Consider the following 18,725-nt stretch of genomic DNA (forward strand, 5'->3'; position numbering starts at 1 on the left):
AAATGAATAGACTACAATCGAACGAATGACTATGAATGATAGATAAGATAGAGAGAGAAAAAGAGAGAGAGAGAGAGAGAGAGAGAGAGTGAATGAACGAACAAACTAATTAATTCAATCATAAATACATATGAATATTCATGATCGTGGCTAACAGTCGAACGCAGCTTCAGACGACGTTGAACCGTCAATACTTAGAAGTACTGTTGTCGGCATCCCAGACATTCTTTACTAATTAATATTCATGAGGTGTAATTGCAGTTAATGACGTGCAGTTAATATTAATGAGAAGTATCTAGCATGAACATGAGTAAATAATATGAATCTACGGGTGAATGATTGAATGGATAAATAAAACAATAAATCAACAAATCAAAGATTCAATAAATGAATGAATGAACGAACGAACAAATGAATCAATGAATGAACGAATGAATGAATGAAAAATTGAAGTATCAGTGGCAAAAACAATAGATTTATTAGTAGTAGTCAGATAGTAAGCAGTAGCAGTAGTTATATACCAACAATAAAATGTGCTGTATAATGAAGATAAGTAGAGCATTAAACGTAGAGTTTATAGTAAGTCGGCAGCCACAGTAGTAGTAGTAGTAGTAGTAGTAGTAGTAGTAGTAGTAGTAATATAGTAGTAGTAGTAGTAGTAGTAGTAGTAGTAGTAGTAGTAGTAGTAGTGGCTGTAGTGGCTGTAGTGGTTTTAGTAGCAGAAGCAGCAGAAGTAGTATTCTGTGGAAAACTAATACAACTAAAATTAACATTTAGACAAAAAATCTTGACTTTCAATAATGAAAATGAAAATCACTTAGCATATTTCAGACAAACAAAACAGATGAATAAATTAGCATAGATTTAACATAAATTAAAGTAATCCATCTTATGACATTAATAATACAATACATAAAATACCAATTCCAAATTTAAAGAAAAAGCCAACAAATCACCAACCCGTTGAATTCAAATCGTCGTTAGAGCAATTCTAAGCAGAATTCGTAAATGAAAACAGCAAATGAAAACAAAACAATAATAAAGATAAACTAAGCATGGGCTGACATATAAATAAATAAATTTAACAGAAATATCGGAGCTTCAGGAAAAGTTTGAAGAACAAATCCTAGAAAAATTGGTCTATGTCACTTTATATATATATATATATATATATATATATATATTTTTTGGCATATATAAATATATAGATATATATATTTAGAATGTATATATTTTATATATATGGTTACAACATACACATATAAGTTTGTAACATGTTTTGGTTTTCAGACATATTAGCTATTGTAATGCGTGTAATATGTTGCAGACATATATATGTGTGTGTACACATATATAATACACACACACAAACACACACACACAAACACATAACTCGTTTGTGTAAATCATGAAATTATAGTCATGTGCTATTTAGTCTTGAAAAATCACCTTCGTCATCATGACGGCCATGCATGTTCATCGTAGTATATGATCACCGTATTATTATTGTCAGTTCTCATTTTTTGGGTTATCATCAACTGTATCATGAACCACAATAGTAATAACAATAACAACAATAATAACAATAACAATAATTATAATAATAATAAAGCAAATCATAATCATCTACCAGAGAAATTGTATCTTATTCAAAGCCATCCAAAGTTTAAGTCATAACGAATAATGATAACAACAATAATAATAACAACAACAACAACAATTATAATAATAATTATGCCAATGCTCTGACTTGTGGATATTTGTCTTAACTAATAATAATAATAATAATAGTAATAATAATAATAATAATAATTAAAATGTTTTTTTTGACATTTCGTTATAATATTATTGATATTTTTTGCTATCATTATTGTTGTTATTATTACTGTTATTTGAAATGTCATTGTCAGATATAAATGTAAAAAAGTAATTTTATTATTATTGATATTTTTATTTTTTTTATTATTATTATTCTTTAAAAATCAGGATCTGACAGACGCAGAAACTGTAACAACATGCAAGGCAGTAGAACAAAATAAAACAAATAAGTGAGAAAATAAATACAAAAAGTGAGGAAGAAAAATGAAAAAATAAAATATGTTAGAATAAAATAAATAATAATAATAAGTAAAAGAAAAGAAAAGTAATTGACGATGGAATATAAAATGAAGTAACGGCAAATTGATAGACTAGATGATGACTTAGTGAGTTAATGAGGTGATCAATAAATAAAGATAAGGCCTGTGAGTGAAAAAGACTTATTAATAGACTAAATTATTTGTTGTTATTCATCTCTCTAACTATTCCAGGTCATTTTTTTGGGTTGTAATAAAATTTTTAAGTGAAATGTTCTTATTTATAATACGAAAATTAGTAATTGTGTTTATAAAATCTAAAATTCAACACAAGGTACTGAATGAATAATGATCACTTAAGCCTTTTCCACCATGGATATATATCTATGTTTTCCACAATCGCTTTTTTGTCTTTGCTAATATAAAATATTCATAGTTGAGGTTTACTTTTAATATAAAATCTATTATCGTTATGAAAATAAATATATAATAAAATAAAATTTTCGCCTTTTTTCTTTACTTAATTTTAGTTTTTCTTATATAAAAACGTGTAATTTTAGTTATTAGAAATTTTTTTAATCATGAATAAAAAACCGTCGACTAATCGCAGCAAAGCTCCATGTAACAACCGCAACGACGACGACGATGATGATGGCGACACATGTGTTAGTAGAAAAAATTATAATAAACCACCGTCGACAAATCAAAATTCAATAAATAATATTATTCACGGGGAAATTGCTTCATCTATCGTTGAATCTCCAAAAAAACGAAATCCGAAACCTGAAATTGAAGATCCACCATTAACAGTAGACGGAGTTGAAGAAGATGATGAGAAAAAATTTTTAAAAAATTCTTCGGTGCCAGGCAGCAGAATTTCTAATATCGTCCGAAGAATTCGAAATCAAAAGCCAATCAACTATAGCCAGTTGGTGAATGGCGTTGATGACGTTTGTGATGATAGTGCAGAAAGTGTTGCTGTAGTTGTAGCCAAAGAAACTACGACAACCAAAAGATCAAGAAAAAGAAATTTGAAAAGTGGCAAACCTCTGAAATACATTGAAGAAGAGGATCATGGTGGTGATGACGGAGCCTGCTCGGTCAACAACAGCATCGACTTCAACTACATAGATAACTACATCAACAACAACAATGATGACGTCGACAACAATGACTCTTACTACAATAATAACAACCTCACCAACATTATTTCAATTGATGCCACGAGCAACAACAACAACAGCAACAATAATGAAACAATTTCAACCAAAAAAACTAGAAGAAAGTCAAGTCAGAAAGTTAATGTCACTGATGACATAACTACTGCTGTTGCTAATTCTGTTTTTGCTAAGAAAACTAAAAAAGTTACTTTTCTTTTTTCTAATCTCAATGATGTAACATTCATTACAACAAAATCTAGTTTACTGTTTTTCTATACAAAGTTCAAAATGTATTACTATTGCATTACAGATTACATTACATGAATACAATTTTTTGGAAGATTGAGCTTTTCATCAATTTGATTTAATTTCTCTCTTTCTCTCTCTCTTTCTCTCTCTCTCTCTCTCTCTCTCTTTCTTTCTCTCTCTTTCTTTCTTTCTCTTTTTCTTTCTCTTTTTCTCTTTCTTTCTCTCTCTCTCTCTCTCTCTCTCACACACACACACACATACACACTTTTAATTTAATTAAAGTTAGTAAAAGTAGAAAAAACTATGTGTTTCCTGAGCAAGTTCTCCAAATAAGACAATAGATAAGACATTATTAGATAGCCGATGGACAAGCAGTGCCACATAACATACCTGCCTTTTGTTACATCTCATTACGTGTTAACCTCTTTTTTTTATTTCTCTTCAAGGTCTACAAGAAGAAAGTCTTTTATGATGTCATTGACATGGAAACTTTCAAAAGGTTTAATTTGTGTGTTTTTTTGTAGATAGTAATGCAGTTCCATGCGTAAAGAGAGCTTGGCGACAGGCTTGAGAACAATTCTTTTTGCATGCTTGCATATGGAGCCGAAAAATCTTTTTTATCATCCGGAATACTTTTCCTGGTTGTTAAGACGAAAGCGTAATTACATTTCACTTAATAATAATAATAATAATAATAAACAGTAATAATAATAATTATAATCATAATAATAATAAACCGTAATAACAATAATTATAATCATAATAATAATCAGTAATAAGGTGAAGCAAGAAGAGGAGGAAAATGACCGATCCTTGATGAATATCTCAGAGAGTGGACGACACAGAAGGAAGGCTGCCGTCAGGTCGGTCACCACCATGGTGATGATGGCAATGATGATGATGATGATGTTAAGAGCGATGATGATGATAAGGATGATGATGATGTTAAAGATGATGAGAATGATTTTGAGGATGGTGGTGATGATAATGATGCTGATTGTCAAAATAACGCAGATAATGTGTGATTATGATGGTGTTGATGATGATAATGTTGCTGTTGACGACGACGATGAAGAGGATGATGATGATGATGGTGATGATTTTCTTTCCTTCCCAGGGCAAGAATTAATGTTGTCGATTTAGCTGGCGGCAGTTATGACGACGATGTCGATAATGATGATAATGATATATCTTCAAAGGTTTGTGATGATGATGATGATGATGATGATGATGATGATGATGATGGTAGTGATGGTGGGAATGATGATGATGCACACGACCCCACACCAACTCAGAGAAAGAAATCAAGACTGAATGACAGCTACTCGGCAGTTGCTACTGAGACTATTGATGATGATAAGGAAGATGATGAGGTCAATTTCTGCAATGATGATGACGACGACGACGATGATTACGTTGGAGGGGTCAACAACAACAACAATGATGATGATGAGGGGGTTGGTGGTGATGATGAGGGGGAAGACGAAGAGGACGAGTATAAGGAAAATGGTGATGAAGACGACGACGACGATGAAGATGGTGGAAGGAAGTGGAAAAAGAATAAAAACGTCAACAAATTAGGGAAGGACAGATTCTATTGGGGTTTGTGGTTTGAAGGATTGACAGATTGAATGAGTGAGTGATTAATTGATTGACTGGCCTGCTTGGCTGGTTGATTGATTGATTGATTGATTGATATGAAAGTTTTTTTGAAATGATATGAAAACTAACTCGCAAAATAGAAAAAAAATCATCCCTTTTTGTAGAGAAATCCACCATTGATTACGTGCAAGAGCATTTCAGTAGACTCTCAACGCTGAGCGTTAAGCCTGATTGGATGCCTATGATTACATCTTATAGGAAGATTCCTAACGGGTTAGGAGTTTGTTGACGTTGCGGTACATGTTAAGTTAAAGATTCGTCATTCATTCGTTTATTCATTCATTCGTTCGTTCATTTTTTTTACTCACTTATTCATTTGTTTACTCATTCGGTTATCCATCAGGCCATCTTTCCACTCATTCATTCATTCTTTCATTCAAACTTTCCATCCTTCTTTCACTCATCTCTTCAACTGCCAGCCAAAACAGAGACTACCTACCGATGGATCAGAAGGTCCGATTCACCATCCTCACGGAGCAGCCGTTCCCATCGTCATCATCGTCGTCACCATCATCGTCATCGTCGTTCAAGAGATTAAGTCTATTCAAATGTTACGCTAATAAGAGTTAGTCACTGATGATGATGGTGAGGAGGAAGAGGATGATGATGATGCTGATTGTGATGATGATGATTTTGATGATGATAATGATGCTGATTGAGATGATGATGATTTTGATGATGATTATGATGATAATGATGCTGTTTGTGATGATGATGGTTAGGACGATGATGATGATGATTGTGATAATGATGGTTATGATGATGATGTTGGTTGGCATGGCGATTTTAGGTAATGGAGTTGATTTTGTTGAATAGAACTTAAGCCCTTTTCTTGTTCGTTAGTTCACCTATTAACACATTCAATCAATTAGTCGTTCTTTCATTTGCTCATTCATTCATTCATTCATTCATTCATTCATTCATTCATTCATTCATTTGTTCGTTGATTCTTTCATTTATTCATTCACTCATTCCTTTATACATTCATTCATTCATCCATTTATACGTTCATTCATTCTCAGACTCCTTCACAATTAACGTTGGTGGCCCCATATGGGCCATGGATTGGTGTCCAAATAGGAACAACAGCAACAACAACAACAATAATAATAATAATAACAATAGAAACAACAACAATAATAATAAAAAGTCTAGTCACAAGCACCACCACCACAATGGCAATCACAGCCACCATCAAGGTGACGATGACGATGAAGGTGATGATGATGATGATGAGGAGGAGGAGGAGGAGGAAGAAGACGACGAATACATCGCCATATATACCCACCAGTATCCCAATGAAACTTACACCTCATCATTATCAAACCCGACGGCTTCATCGGCCTCATTTTTGTCATCGTCCTTACAGCAGCCATCATCGTCGTCGTCGTCTTCGAAGCCATGTTTGATCCAGCTCTGGCAGCTGAATTTGAATAAGAGGAGGTTATTATCATTATTATTATCATTATTATTATTATTGTTATTCTTCTTCTTATTATTATTATTATTATTACATTGTTACGTATTTACCTACGTTCGTCATCATCATCGTCATAATCTTCACCATAATCATTTCAGTCAACGTTATCATAATCATCATCATCATCGTCGTCATCATCATCTTCATCATCATCGTCGTCGTCATCGTCATCATTATTAGGCCAGCCGAACTGTCCAGTCTAGTACTTGTGAGAGATGGACCGATATGGCAGTTGAAGTGGGCACCTGGGGGTTGCTCATGGTCGCCCCGTCATCCCCCTAATGGTGGTGAGGATGGCGACGGTGGTGGCGACTATAAGGTTGGGGATAAATGAAGATTGTTAGATGCTTATTGTGATGATAATTGTGATGTGGTAAAATATCGATGAAAGCTTCTTCTTTTATAATGAAAATTCACTTGATTAATTAACTTGATTTGACTGAATTATTAGCTGGCTGATTGATTAATTAATCATTTGATTGATTAATTGACTGACTGATTGATTGATTGATTGATTGATTGATTGATTGATTGATTGATTGATTGATTGATTGATTGATTGATTGATTGATTGATTGATTGATTGATTGATTGATTGATTGATTCAGTGCCAACCCCGTCTTGGCCTGCTAGCAGCAGCATGTCACGATGGATCTATAAAAATTTTCAGGTAGATGACGATAACGATAATGATGATGTAATGATAATAGTAACGATAATGACATTGATAATGATGACGTTGATGATGGTGATTATGATGGTGATGATGACCGAGCAATAAGTCGTTGTTGGTGTACAATGGATAATAGCATTACATATATCATACATTTCGTATTCCAGCATTCCAAGGCACAGGAAACCAGCCGACGAAGTCGACAGTACTGATAATGATATCAACGACGACGACGATGATGATGATAAAGATGATAGTGCTGATAATGATCGGCAAAACGATGCTGATGGTGATGATGATAGATGTGATGATTTTAATATCATTGAATTGACGCCAGTAGCAGAGTTGAGGCAGACTGGACTGAATGGTTGGTTGGTCACACTACTACCATCATGATCGTCATCATCATCATCATCGTCATCATCATTATTATTATTATTATTGTGGTGGTTAAAATTTTTTTATTATTGTTGTTATTGCCGTCATCATCATCATCATCATCATCAGTTGCTTCGTGTTGCTGTCTCGATTGGAATTTGAATGGATCCTTTCCCATACTGGCTGGCGGATTTGCTGACGGTTTGTCGTCGTCATCATTTTCATTATCATTATCATTCGCGTAGTCGAATTCATTATCATTATCGACAAAATCGTCATCATTTTTATCACTACCACCTACCTACTACTCATCATCATCATCACCACCAATCATTATCATCGTCACCAATCATCATCATCGTCACCAATCATCATCACCATCATCACCAATCATCATCATCACCATCATCACCATCATTATCATCGTCACCATCATCATCATCGTCACCAATCATCATCATCGTCACCAATCATCATCATCGTCACCAATCATCATCACCATCATCACCAATCATCATCATCACCATCATCACCAATCATTATCATCGTCACCATCATCAAAGGTACAACGAGCCTATGGAACTTGAACACTAAATCAAAACTCCTGACAAACAAACACAGCAGTAATAATGATAATGACAATAATAACAATAATGAGGACGACGATGACGATTCGCCAGTCATCATATTGCCATTTAAAACGTTCAAAGCTCACACATCTGTGGTTACCGCGTTAACGTTCAGCCCACCGTTGCCATCTTCATCGTCGTCGTCTTCGTCATCTTCATCGTCGTCTTCATCATCGTCAGTGGAGTTGATAGTAACGTTCGGCCAGGATCGGTGGGTTGGGTTTTTCTTCTCATTATCATTACACATACCATCATCCTAATTTACGTCATCTCTATCACCGCCTCATTCATCGTCGTTATGACGTCATCATCGCTACCGCCATATTGCCTAGGGTGATGAAGATATGGCCTGTCTGGGGGCCCAGCCTACCTCTGATGACCTTCAAGACGAACAAGGTCACGAAATCAATATGGCCGCCAGTGGACAGAATCAGGTTTTATGCCGGCACTGATGAGGCTTGCGCGTAAGTACTGATGATGAAGTTGATGAAGGTGATGATGATGATGATGATGAAAGTGATGATGATGATGACAGTGATGATTATTTTCACAAATCATCATCTTTATTACAATCAATAACCTCCATTGTACTTACTCACAAGACCATCATCATCGCTTATCAGTTATGATCATCATCTTCGTCATCTTCATCATCTTCCTCATCGTCATCATATTCATCGTCATCATCATCATCATCCTCACTATCATCATCATCACCATCTCCACTCAGGTTCAACAGGAGCAGTGCTTCTTGTTACATATTCAACGACGGCAAGGTCAGCCAGTGTGTGCAGACCATTCACAATGCTACCGTCTGGGTACTTTGAATGAATGCATGAATGAATGAATAGATGAATGATTTAATAAATGAATGAATGAACGAATGAATGAATGAACGAATGAATGAATGGATCAATGAATGAATGAATAAATAACTGACCGCCAGTTGAATAATTTAGTAAATGAACTAAGGAGAGATTGTTAAAATGAATAAAGGAATGAAGGATGAATGAATGAATGAACGAATAGATGAACGATTGACAAAATAAATAGATGAATGAATAAATGAACGAATGAACGAACCAATAAAGGACATCTCGTACTCTGATTGGACGGATATAATTAGCAGTTGTGATAATGCCGGGTGCGTTCAACTCTGCCAGGCTACCTGCCACAAGATGAAGAGTCTGTTTGGCTGTAGAAAGGTTACCTTTGTTTGTTTGTGTGTATGTATGTTTGTTTATTGCTTTGTTTGTATGTAAGTGTGTGTGTGTGTATATGCATGTATGTATGTATGTATGTTAAAACCAATTCAGCGATGAGTGACACTAAACAGTCAAACATCTGAATAAAATCGGTTAACAATTGATATCTCGTTATTCGCTCACGTCGGCGTTTAATTGAACATTTTCGGTAACACAGACGTAATACAGATGTATGTATGTATGTCCTGGTTATGACATTAAACTGACCCTCACTGCCTTGTGAGTGATGTTGGATCATCAAAGGCTAGGCCCACCGCTTATAATTGTGGTTGCGTAAGGAAGGGCGTCCTGCGTAAAAATTAGCCAAATAAATTACTTATGATGGAATGGCGTCGAGGGGTATTTCGGTTTCATCATAGGTAGCCAAACGGCAACCCCCGATCTCGGGGAAAATGTCGTCTAAACGTGTGTTGTTGTTGTTGTATGTATGTATGTATGTGTGTGTATGTATATATGTATGTATGTATGTATGTATGTATGTATGTATGTATGTATGTATGTATGTGTGTATGTATGTGTGTATGTGTGTATGTATGTATGTATGTATGTATGTATGTATGTATGTATGTATGTATGTATGTATGTATGTATGTATGTATGTAAAACATTGATAGGTACTCTGTATGATGGAGTTGGCCGATTGTGAATATGACGTCAACGTCAGTGTAAACAACAACAACGACAACAGTAACAACAACAGTACCACCAAAAAAAACAACAAAAAGAAAAATCGAACGAGCCTGGAGAATCCAAGCAAGCAGCAACAACAGCAACCGCCACAATCGCAACCACAATCGCAACAGCCAATCAAAAACTGCCAGTGTATAAATAGATTTCTCGGGGAAAACCGACCTCAGCTTGCCGGGGAATTCCCGATCACGTGCTGCTGTGGCTTGAGATTCGTTATCAAAGATTATAGCAAGGTAAGGGTTCTTTCTAATCACTGTGATTTACCATTATAATCATTATAATTACCGCTGTTGTTGTTACGTCATGATGACGTCATCGTCTTGCTCCTTTTAGAAGTGGCAGTGGAAGCAGTACGTGAAGGTACCGAAGGATCTCCCGTTCGATGACGTCATTAAGAATCCATATTGTGCGTTCCATAAGGTCTGTAACTTTATTTCATCCATTCGTTTTTTTTCGTTCATTCACTCGTTCATGTTTTTTTTATTTTTTATTCGTGTATTACTTCATTCATTAGTTTACGTCTATTAATTTATGCATCAAACAAACAAACAAACAACCAGTCAGTCAATATATCAACCAACCAGCCAATCAATCCACCAACAAATCAACCAACAAATCAACCAGTCAACCAACCAATCAAACAAACCAATTGCAGATATGCTTCAACCCAAACAAATCGTCCCATCCATCTATCGCGTTTGGGGGAATGAATGGATTGCTGAGGATAAGAAAGCTGAATGATATCCTATTTGACAATGGGATATTTTAATCGGATAAATAAATAAATAGATATATTTGGATACATTTGATTGTTAAGATACGTAGATGTTGATTGTTAAGATACATAGATGTTTGGATATCTATATTTTATTTGAAATGTTTCAATCGATAGATACATTTCGATTGACTGATTGATTGATTGATTGATTGATTGATTTGATTGATTGATTGATTGATTGATTGATTGATTGATTGATTGATTGATTGATTGATTGATTGATTGATTGATTGATTGATTGATTGATTGATTGATTGATTGATTGATTGATTGATTGATTGATTGATTGATTGATTGATTGATTGATACGTTTGGATAGATACATTTGGATGAATATATTTAGATAGATATTTTGTTAGATACATTTGGATAGATGTGTTTTCTATGGATATATTTGTATAGATATGTTTTGGACAGATATATTTGATTATTAACGAAGTTTATGTATATTTTGTTTAAATATTTCTATATATTGTATGAATTTTACTAAATATGTGTGTGTGTGTGTGTATACATATATATATATGTGTATATATATGGCTTGAATTCTACCGAATTTTTAGCATTAATCAATTTAAAGTTTATCTTTTAAATTCTCTTTGCTAGAATTTTCTATAGTTGGGTTGTTTAGTTAAGAATGATAGAAGGAATGATAGAGTTAATGACAAACAAACTATTAATTTTTGGTACCCTGCTATTTTTTTAGTAACTTAAATTTGTCATCAATGTCATTGACTGTTTTTTCCCAACTATAATTTATTTTATATAAAAATGATTATAGCTATGAGCTTAATTATGATTAAGCATTTATGATAATTTATAAAAATTATGAGGAATATTATTGTTAATTATTCATTATTGTTGATTTTTACTTTTGAAAGAAAGATTGAGGCGTATGTATGAAATACACACATGTACGAAATCCGTGTTGGGCTTTTGAATCTTATTTCTACCCATCTAACTACATTTTTTAATTATTCTAACTTAACTAATTAATTAATCAATTACTTAATTAATTAGTTACACCAATTATTAGTCCTGAAACTTCTATATATTATTATGTAGATGATAATTTAGGTTAGGAGGTATAAGTAAATATAATATAGGTTGTATATATTGAAATGTGTTAGAGTAGGTGTGTAACTCTAATGATAGTTAAGTTATAAAAGTAGTTTACAACGGGAAAGCAAATTTACAGACATAAAGCAGCTTAATATAAGATAATATAACGTATAATTCATTAGAGCATATAATACTTTGTATAATAAGAATGAGATGACATACAATAGGGACTGACTGGTTAGTAGGAGTGAGACAGTTGTCTCACTCCTCTAAGCTCAGGTAGAGAGCAAGGTCTCCTAGTATATTATAGGCGAGCACACAAGTTAAGGAGTTAAGTTGAAAGTTATCTTAGTAGGAGTTGTCTCTTAGTTAAGTTAGAGTTATCTCTTTAACACGCTTAAAGCTCTTGAACACTACTTTTACACATTATTTGCGTTACTCTTTATATTTTAATTCTAAGTTTTGTTATTTTATTTCAATCAAACAATAAAAAATATTATTAGCAATAATAATGAGTGAGTCGTTTCTCGTTCGATTTCGATTGTTAAACTTTATAACATTTTAAACACTAATACTCAACACGCGCCATCTCTCATTATTTTATGTGCACGAACAATATCGAGTTATTTAGCGTTGAGCGAGCGAGTTTATAGAAACAGAAAAATTTTTCCCAAGAGCAAACTATGTTGTTCGTTCAGTAACCGTCATTGAACGGTTAAGGGCGGACAATATAACAATGTCTTATATGTACGCATCACAATGAAAAAGGTCGTTTCCATCTAACTAACTCTTTCACAAACATTTTCTAATTTAAATTAAATTTATTTCGTTTAATTGTAATTATAAGGTTTTAATCGAGTTTTAGTAATTGAGTAGTACTAAATAAGTATATTAATTAATTTTAAATAAAGAGACAACAACGAGGTCATTTTCATTGCGTTGTTGATCTTAAAACTGAAAACAACTGACATTAATTTAATTAAAAAATTAATTGAATCAAACTAGATAAATAATTGACAAAATTAATTTCACAAATGAATTAATTAACTAATTTAGTTTAATTAAATTGAATTAAGTTTAAGCATTGAAACATCTCTCAAAAAAATTTAACGTGTAACATGAATTGCACGAAGATAATGTTAAAATTGGATAAATGGGCTGGATAAAACTCGAAAATACTATATTAATACTACCTCGCTACTATCATAATAATAGTATAATTGCCACTTTACTTAATTATAATTATGTCATAATAATTTATTCATAATTTTTTATTATAAATTACTCTCAATATTACGGCGGGGGGGTTATAATATTGAGAGTAATTTTTTTTTTCAATTATATTTTAGAATTACGAATTTGGAACTGAACATTTGAGTAAGGCATATCTGAGTGTAATTATTTTCATGGGTCGCTTTATAATTATTAATATTATTTATATTATTATAGTAATATTATTATCTTGAAGATTTCTTTCTCTCTCTCTCTCTCTCTCTCTCTCTCTCTCTCTCTTTCTATCTCTACCTCTCGTACTTCAACACTGTTTCCAAATCTTCCTTCAATCAAGCAATTATAACTCTCTCAGGCACCTGGGAAAATAAATAAAAACAAAATAATAATTAAAATTATTATTATTTCTCACATAATTATTTCTCAAAAGTATCGACAAAACTAAGGCAGACCTCAATTGAATACACTCGAGCCATCGCATCAGTGTTGTTAGTATGGTAAAATATACTATTAAAAGTTAGTATGTCAGACAACTTGTTCTAACATATAATCTCAGTTAATACAAAGGTTATTTGGTTTATAAAAGCGATAGTAATTATGTAGTAACATTACATTATAGTAGTATTATACTCTCAATGAATTTTCTATTTAGCAAGTGTTAGTAATGTAACAAATTTTTTTTTTGGTCAACCAATCAAATCTGTCTTTGTAACTATGGTGCGAGCGGGTAAAATAATTTTTTATCTTTTCGTTAATTTTGATCGAATCGGCGGTTTTATTGGCTCTTGAAAGTAAATAATCAAAAATTCTGATTGAATCAGTCAATCGATTTACTGATTGATTGATTGTTTAATTGAATGATTGATTAATCAATTAGTTAATCAACTGATTGACAATCAAGTTGAAGCAGAAATAAAACGTGCAATCGCTGTATTTAAAAATCAATTAATCAAATCGTTTAATTGATTGATTGATTGATGATTTGCCATAAACTGGTTGAATGATTGAACGTTTGATTGGTTGAATGATATTATGAAATAATTGATTGATTGATCGAAACCAACCAACCAATCAATCAAAATACGTTGCATCTCTCTTTACTTTGCACAGGACTTCTCGAACCTTCTTCCTCGCTTCTGACACCTCAATGTGACTCTCCAACTGTTCAGAAAGATGAAGATGATGATGAAGATGATGATGAAAATGATGAGGATGATGAGATGAGAATGAAGATGATGAGGATGAAGATAATGAGGATGAAGATAATGAGAATAAAGGTTGTGAGTGTGATGATGAAGATGACGATGATGATGAAGATGACGATGTTGATGATGGTGATTGTGATCGTAAAGATAATGGTGGTGATAGTAATTGCAATGAGGAAGATGGTGATGTTGATGATGAAATTTATTTAAAGATTATCTGACTACAACGATGACGTGACGTCATCCTGTTTGCTTACGTAAAAAAAACAACAAAACAGCTATCATCATCTCTTCCAGAATAATCACAGACTATCATCGTCACCATCATCATCATCTTTTTCCTCCTCATCATCATCACAGTCATAGCTATTACTTACCGGCTTGTCAAGACTGGGTGAGAGAGATGAGGCCTTGGAAATGTGGATGGATGATGGAGCGAGACTCTGGACTCTCCTCACCGTGTGCTGGTAGTGTTGGTGGTGGATCGGAGCTGCTGCTACTGGCTGTGGAGCTATCCAGGGAGAGTAGTCAGCTAAGATGGGGTAGTCAGTGTGGTTGCTGCTGCTGCTGCAGAATTTTAATAAAAGACGACAATAATGGAGAAGATTTTAGTTTCATAATTGCCAATCATCGTCGTCATCATCATTTACAAAATTATCGCCATCTCCATCATCAGCCTTTTAACATTCTTATCACAGTCATAATCATCATAATTAACCACATAACCATCATCTTCGTCATTATCAACACACATCGTCGTCATCATCTCGTCGTCATCATCAAAACTAACTATTCAAACGAGGATCCATCATTGATGACGCGCGTGTGGTAGGGAGGCGAAGGTCCCAAAGTAGCAGAAACTGGTGCTGCTCCTGCCGATGATGACGTCATAACCACCTGATTTCTGATTGGCTGGTGATACGATGCCACGATTGGGCTACTCAGATCATAAGAACTCTAAAAAATCATAGTGCTTTTTATTTATTTTTTTCTTTATTATTTATTCATTTTTTATTTGTCTATTAATTATTTATCTAATATTTATTTACCTATTATTTATTTATTTATTATCTATTTATTTATAATTCCGATTCAAATTTCTCGCTGTGTCATGGTTGAAATGGCAAAAAAATCCCGTGATGTATTTCTTGCACTACGGTTTTTCGTAGCCAGCTGTGAAGATGCACCGAAGAGAAACGTGCAAACAAAACATACGAAGATGGAAAGTGATTCCTACCCCGTAAAAATGAGTGGAGGCGGGCTTGTGGTGGTACCAGTGGCCCACGCTGTCGGGCAGACGATTCAGAGCAGATGATGACGTCAACAATGATGAGTAACGTGGCACGTGACGATGAACCACGTGACTTCTTCTGCTGACCACCGGGGCTGGCGGCAGCGGAGCGATGTGCAGCTGGGGGGTGTGAGACCTAGACCTCTGGAGATGGAAAGGTTTTAATTTGATCTCTTACTCAATCGCCTCAATTTTATTGTTAATTTGTTAACGTTACAAATTAAATTTACGATAAATGCAGCAGATAATCTTTGTAATATATGCTGTTAAATAGTTTCGTTCTAATTTTAATTTTCTTTCTCTGGCCAAACCATCCAACAAAAAACCATCTATCTAACTACAGCAGTAGCAGCAGCAGTAGCAGCAGTTGCAGCAGCGACAACAACAAAACCACAGCAAATCTCAACAAGCAGCCTACCAATGCACTGCCCAATCCACTGAGGCTACTGCCAAGAACCACATCCTCGACATGTCTGCCCGACAACTTGGTCACCGGAGTCTCCGTCAGGCACCTCACCAACTTCTCAGGGGGGTACAATGGCCTGTGGGCTGGGGCACTCTCCAGGACCTCGTAATAAGAGGGACTTTGGTAGGCTCGATGGTGGTAGTGGTAAGTAGCGGGGGTGTGATGTTGGTGGACGATGGGCTTGGGGCCTACAAAAGCAAAGTCACGGGGCCCACTGTACGAGTAGCTGCGGTGCTTTCTGGCAAATGAGGAGGGCTCGTCGTAGTGGGAGAGTCCAAGTTCTTGCTGGATGGTTTGTTGATAATAATGATGATGATAGTGGTGATGATGATGATGGTAGTGGTGGTGATGACGATGATGGTGATGAACACGACTACGCGGTAACAATGACAACAATGTTACGACTGTTACAATGCTGATGGGGCCTATTTTTAATAATTTGCTGATGAAAAAATGTTTTAATTAAAAAAGTGAGCAATTTTATTTACACTAAATAGACCACAAAAATTTAAATTAAATAGATAACAAAATAAACTAACAAACAAACGAGCAAACGAACAAACAAACAAGCAAACGAACAAACGAACGAACAAACGAACAAACGAACAAACAAAGGAAGGGACAAACAAACAAACAACGAATACCCACTTCAACTCTGTTAACCTCCCTTTGTGCCTGCCTGACCGCAGTATCAGCGGCCATCGATGCCCTCTTTGCATCACCCTGAAGGTAGGGGAGAGGTGTTTTGAAGGGGTACACATATCCAATTATTTAGACGAGTTGTTGGGTTAAAGTAGTTTTTTGACGAAAGGTGGTTTCATTTCATTCAAAAATACGTTCATATTTGTTTCAGTAGATTCATTCGTTCCTTCATTCATTTGTTCATTCATTTGTTAATTCATTAATTCATTTTTTTTATTTATTCATCCATTCATTTATCCATCTTTTCATTCTTACGTGACCTCAAATAAAATCAAAATTTTTAGATCAATATTTTATTGAAATGCTTGCAATATAAATTTCCAATTCTCCAATTCATCCGTTCACCATTAATCTACCTTCCTATCAAACCATCTATCTCTCAATTAATTAATTAATTCATTCATTCATTCATTCATTCATTCACTCACTCACTCACTCACTCACTCAATCACTCACTCACTCACTCACTCACTCATTCATCCATCCACTAATTACACTAACATAAGCCTGGTTACTTCTTCCAACCGGCATGCCATCGGCCAGCAAAACTTCAGAGTAGGAGGAAGGCGGCTGGCTGTATCCCCTTTGTGATGGATGGATGGATTAATGGATTAGTGAATAAATGAATGAATAAAGAAATGGATGGATGGATTATTGAATAAATAAATGAATAAAGAGATAGATGGATGAATAGTTGGATGAATAAATGAAAACACATATGCACACGTGTAAACGCGTGCTATTATAATCATTATTAATATCGAATTATTTGCATTTGTATATAATTAAATTAGAGCAAAGTTAACATGAACGAATAATCAGCATCATCACAATCATCATCATCTTAATCATCATCATCATCATCACCACCTGGAGTAAGAAGTGATGATGGGCAGCTCGTCACTCTCAAGGTGGACACGTCTGGACACGTGACTTGATGATGACGTCAGCGGGTAACCGTGGGACTGATGATGATGTTTTCTTATCGTTCTCGGGGGTAGGTTCAAGCTCGAGTCGGCAATCTGATGATGAAGGTGATGATAATGATGATAATGGTGGTGGTGGTGAATGACAGTATACAATTTTTCAATTTACACTTTCCGTATTTACTTTTTGAGATTTTTAATGCGAAATTTTACCATTTGATAAAAACTCTACCAATTTAGCATTGATGTCGTCAATGAAGTCGCGATCGTGACGTCTGGAGGCCTGGGTAAGAGAGTTCAAATCCCCCAAGGCCACGTCAGCCCTTTTCACGTGACTGAATTCGAAAGGTTCGTATGACCCTGATGTTTTGATTGGTTGATGGTTAGTTGGCTGGTTAGTTGGTCGGTTGGTTGGTTAATTAGTCATCCGATCAATCATCCATTCATCTATTTTTTCATTCATTAGTACATTCTCTCATTCATTTCAACCGACCAATAGGAACAGAGGTTGATCTGAAGCCACTTCTATATATCCTCACCATTTTTATTTCTGAATTGATATAGCGCTTTATAAATCAAAAATATAAATTATTAATATTATTATCGTTGTTATCCTTTTTTGTAATATACAGACGGAGCAAACTTCCTTCTCAGATCAAGCGCAATACAAAATTATGAATAAATTAATAAAATATTTAATAATTATTATGAATAAATTATTATAATAATTAGTAATTGTTATGAATAAATAAATATTTATTTATTTATTTAATTATTACTCAGAAATATTCCTTTAAAACACAC

The 18,725-nt window shown here is 34.3% G+C and overlaps 3 protein-coding genes across 3 annotated transcripts in view; 1 reads left to right on the top strand and 2 right to left on the bottom strand.

The window, feature by feature from the left end:
* Positions 1–225, bottom strand: part of HELRODRAFT_173528 (hypothetical protein) — a gene marked incomplete at both ends in the record, with an annotated part of 1,879 nt that extends 1,654 nt beyond the window's left edge. The window contains one exon of the mRNA XM_009020135.1: positions 156–225. Within this exon, the coding sequence (XP_009018383.1) occupies positions 156–225 (70 nt within the window). The remainder of the gene's footprint in view (positions 1–155) is intronic.
* Positions 226–2,656: 2,431 nt separating this feature from the next.
* Positions 2,657–11,629, top strand: HELRODRAFT_191972 (hypothetical protein; the record flags this gene model as incomplete). The annotated part of the gene is made up of 18 exons (XM_009020136.1): positions 2,657–3,439; positions 3,931–3,983; positions 4,258–4,347; positions 4,602–4,683; positions 4,780–5,086; positions 5,251–5,359; positions 5,566–5,711; positions 6,169–6,589; positions 7,467–7,666; positions 7,807–7,878; positions 8,241–8,517; positions 8,639–8,770; positions 9,037–9,082; positions 9,398–9,511; positions 10,186–10,494; positions 10,595–10,681; positions 10,917–11,161; positions 11,219–11,629. 17 exons carry the CDS (start codon positions 2,657–2,659, stop codon positions 11,028–11,030), a joined length of 3,342 nt encoding a protein of 1,113 aa, XP_009018384.1. The 3' UTR covers positions 11,031–11,161; positions 11,219–11,629.
* Positions 11,630–14,402: 2,773 nt separating this feature from the next.
* HELRODRAFT_173530 (hypothetical protein) lies at positions 14,403–18,463 on the bottom strand (the record flags this gene model as incomplete). The annotated part of the gene is made up of 9 exons (XM_009020137.1): positions 14,403–14,492; positions 14,914–15,103; positions 15,327–15,493; positions 15,774–15,971; positions 16,246–16,578; positions 16,942–17,016; positions 17,497–17,578; positions 17,866–18,017; positions 18,461–18,463. 9 exons carry the CDS (start codon positions 18,461–18,463, stop codon positions 14,403–14,405), a joined length of 1,290 nt encoding a protein of 429 aa, XP_009018385.1.
* Between the last annotated feature and the right edge of the window lie 262 nt (positions 18,464–18,725).

The sequence above is a fragment of the Helobdella robusta genome (assembly GCF_000326865.2).
Source record: "Helobdella robusta unplaced genomic scaffold HELROscaffold_26, whole genome shotgun sequence".
NCBI classification, from domain to species: domain Eukaryota; kingdom Metazoa; phylum Annelida; class Clitellata; order Rhynchobdellida; family Glossiphoniidae; genus Helobdella; species Helobdella robusta.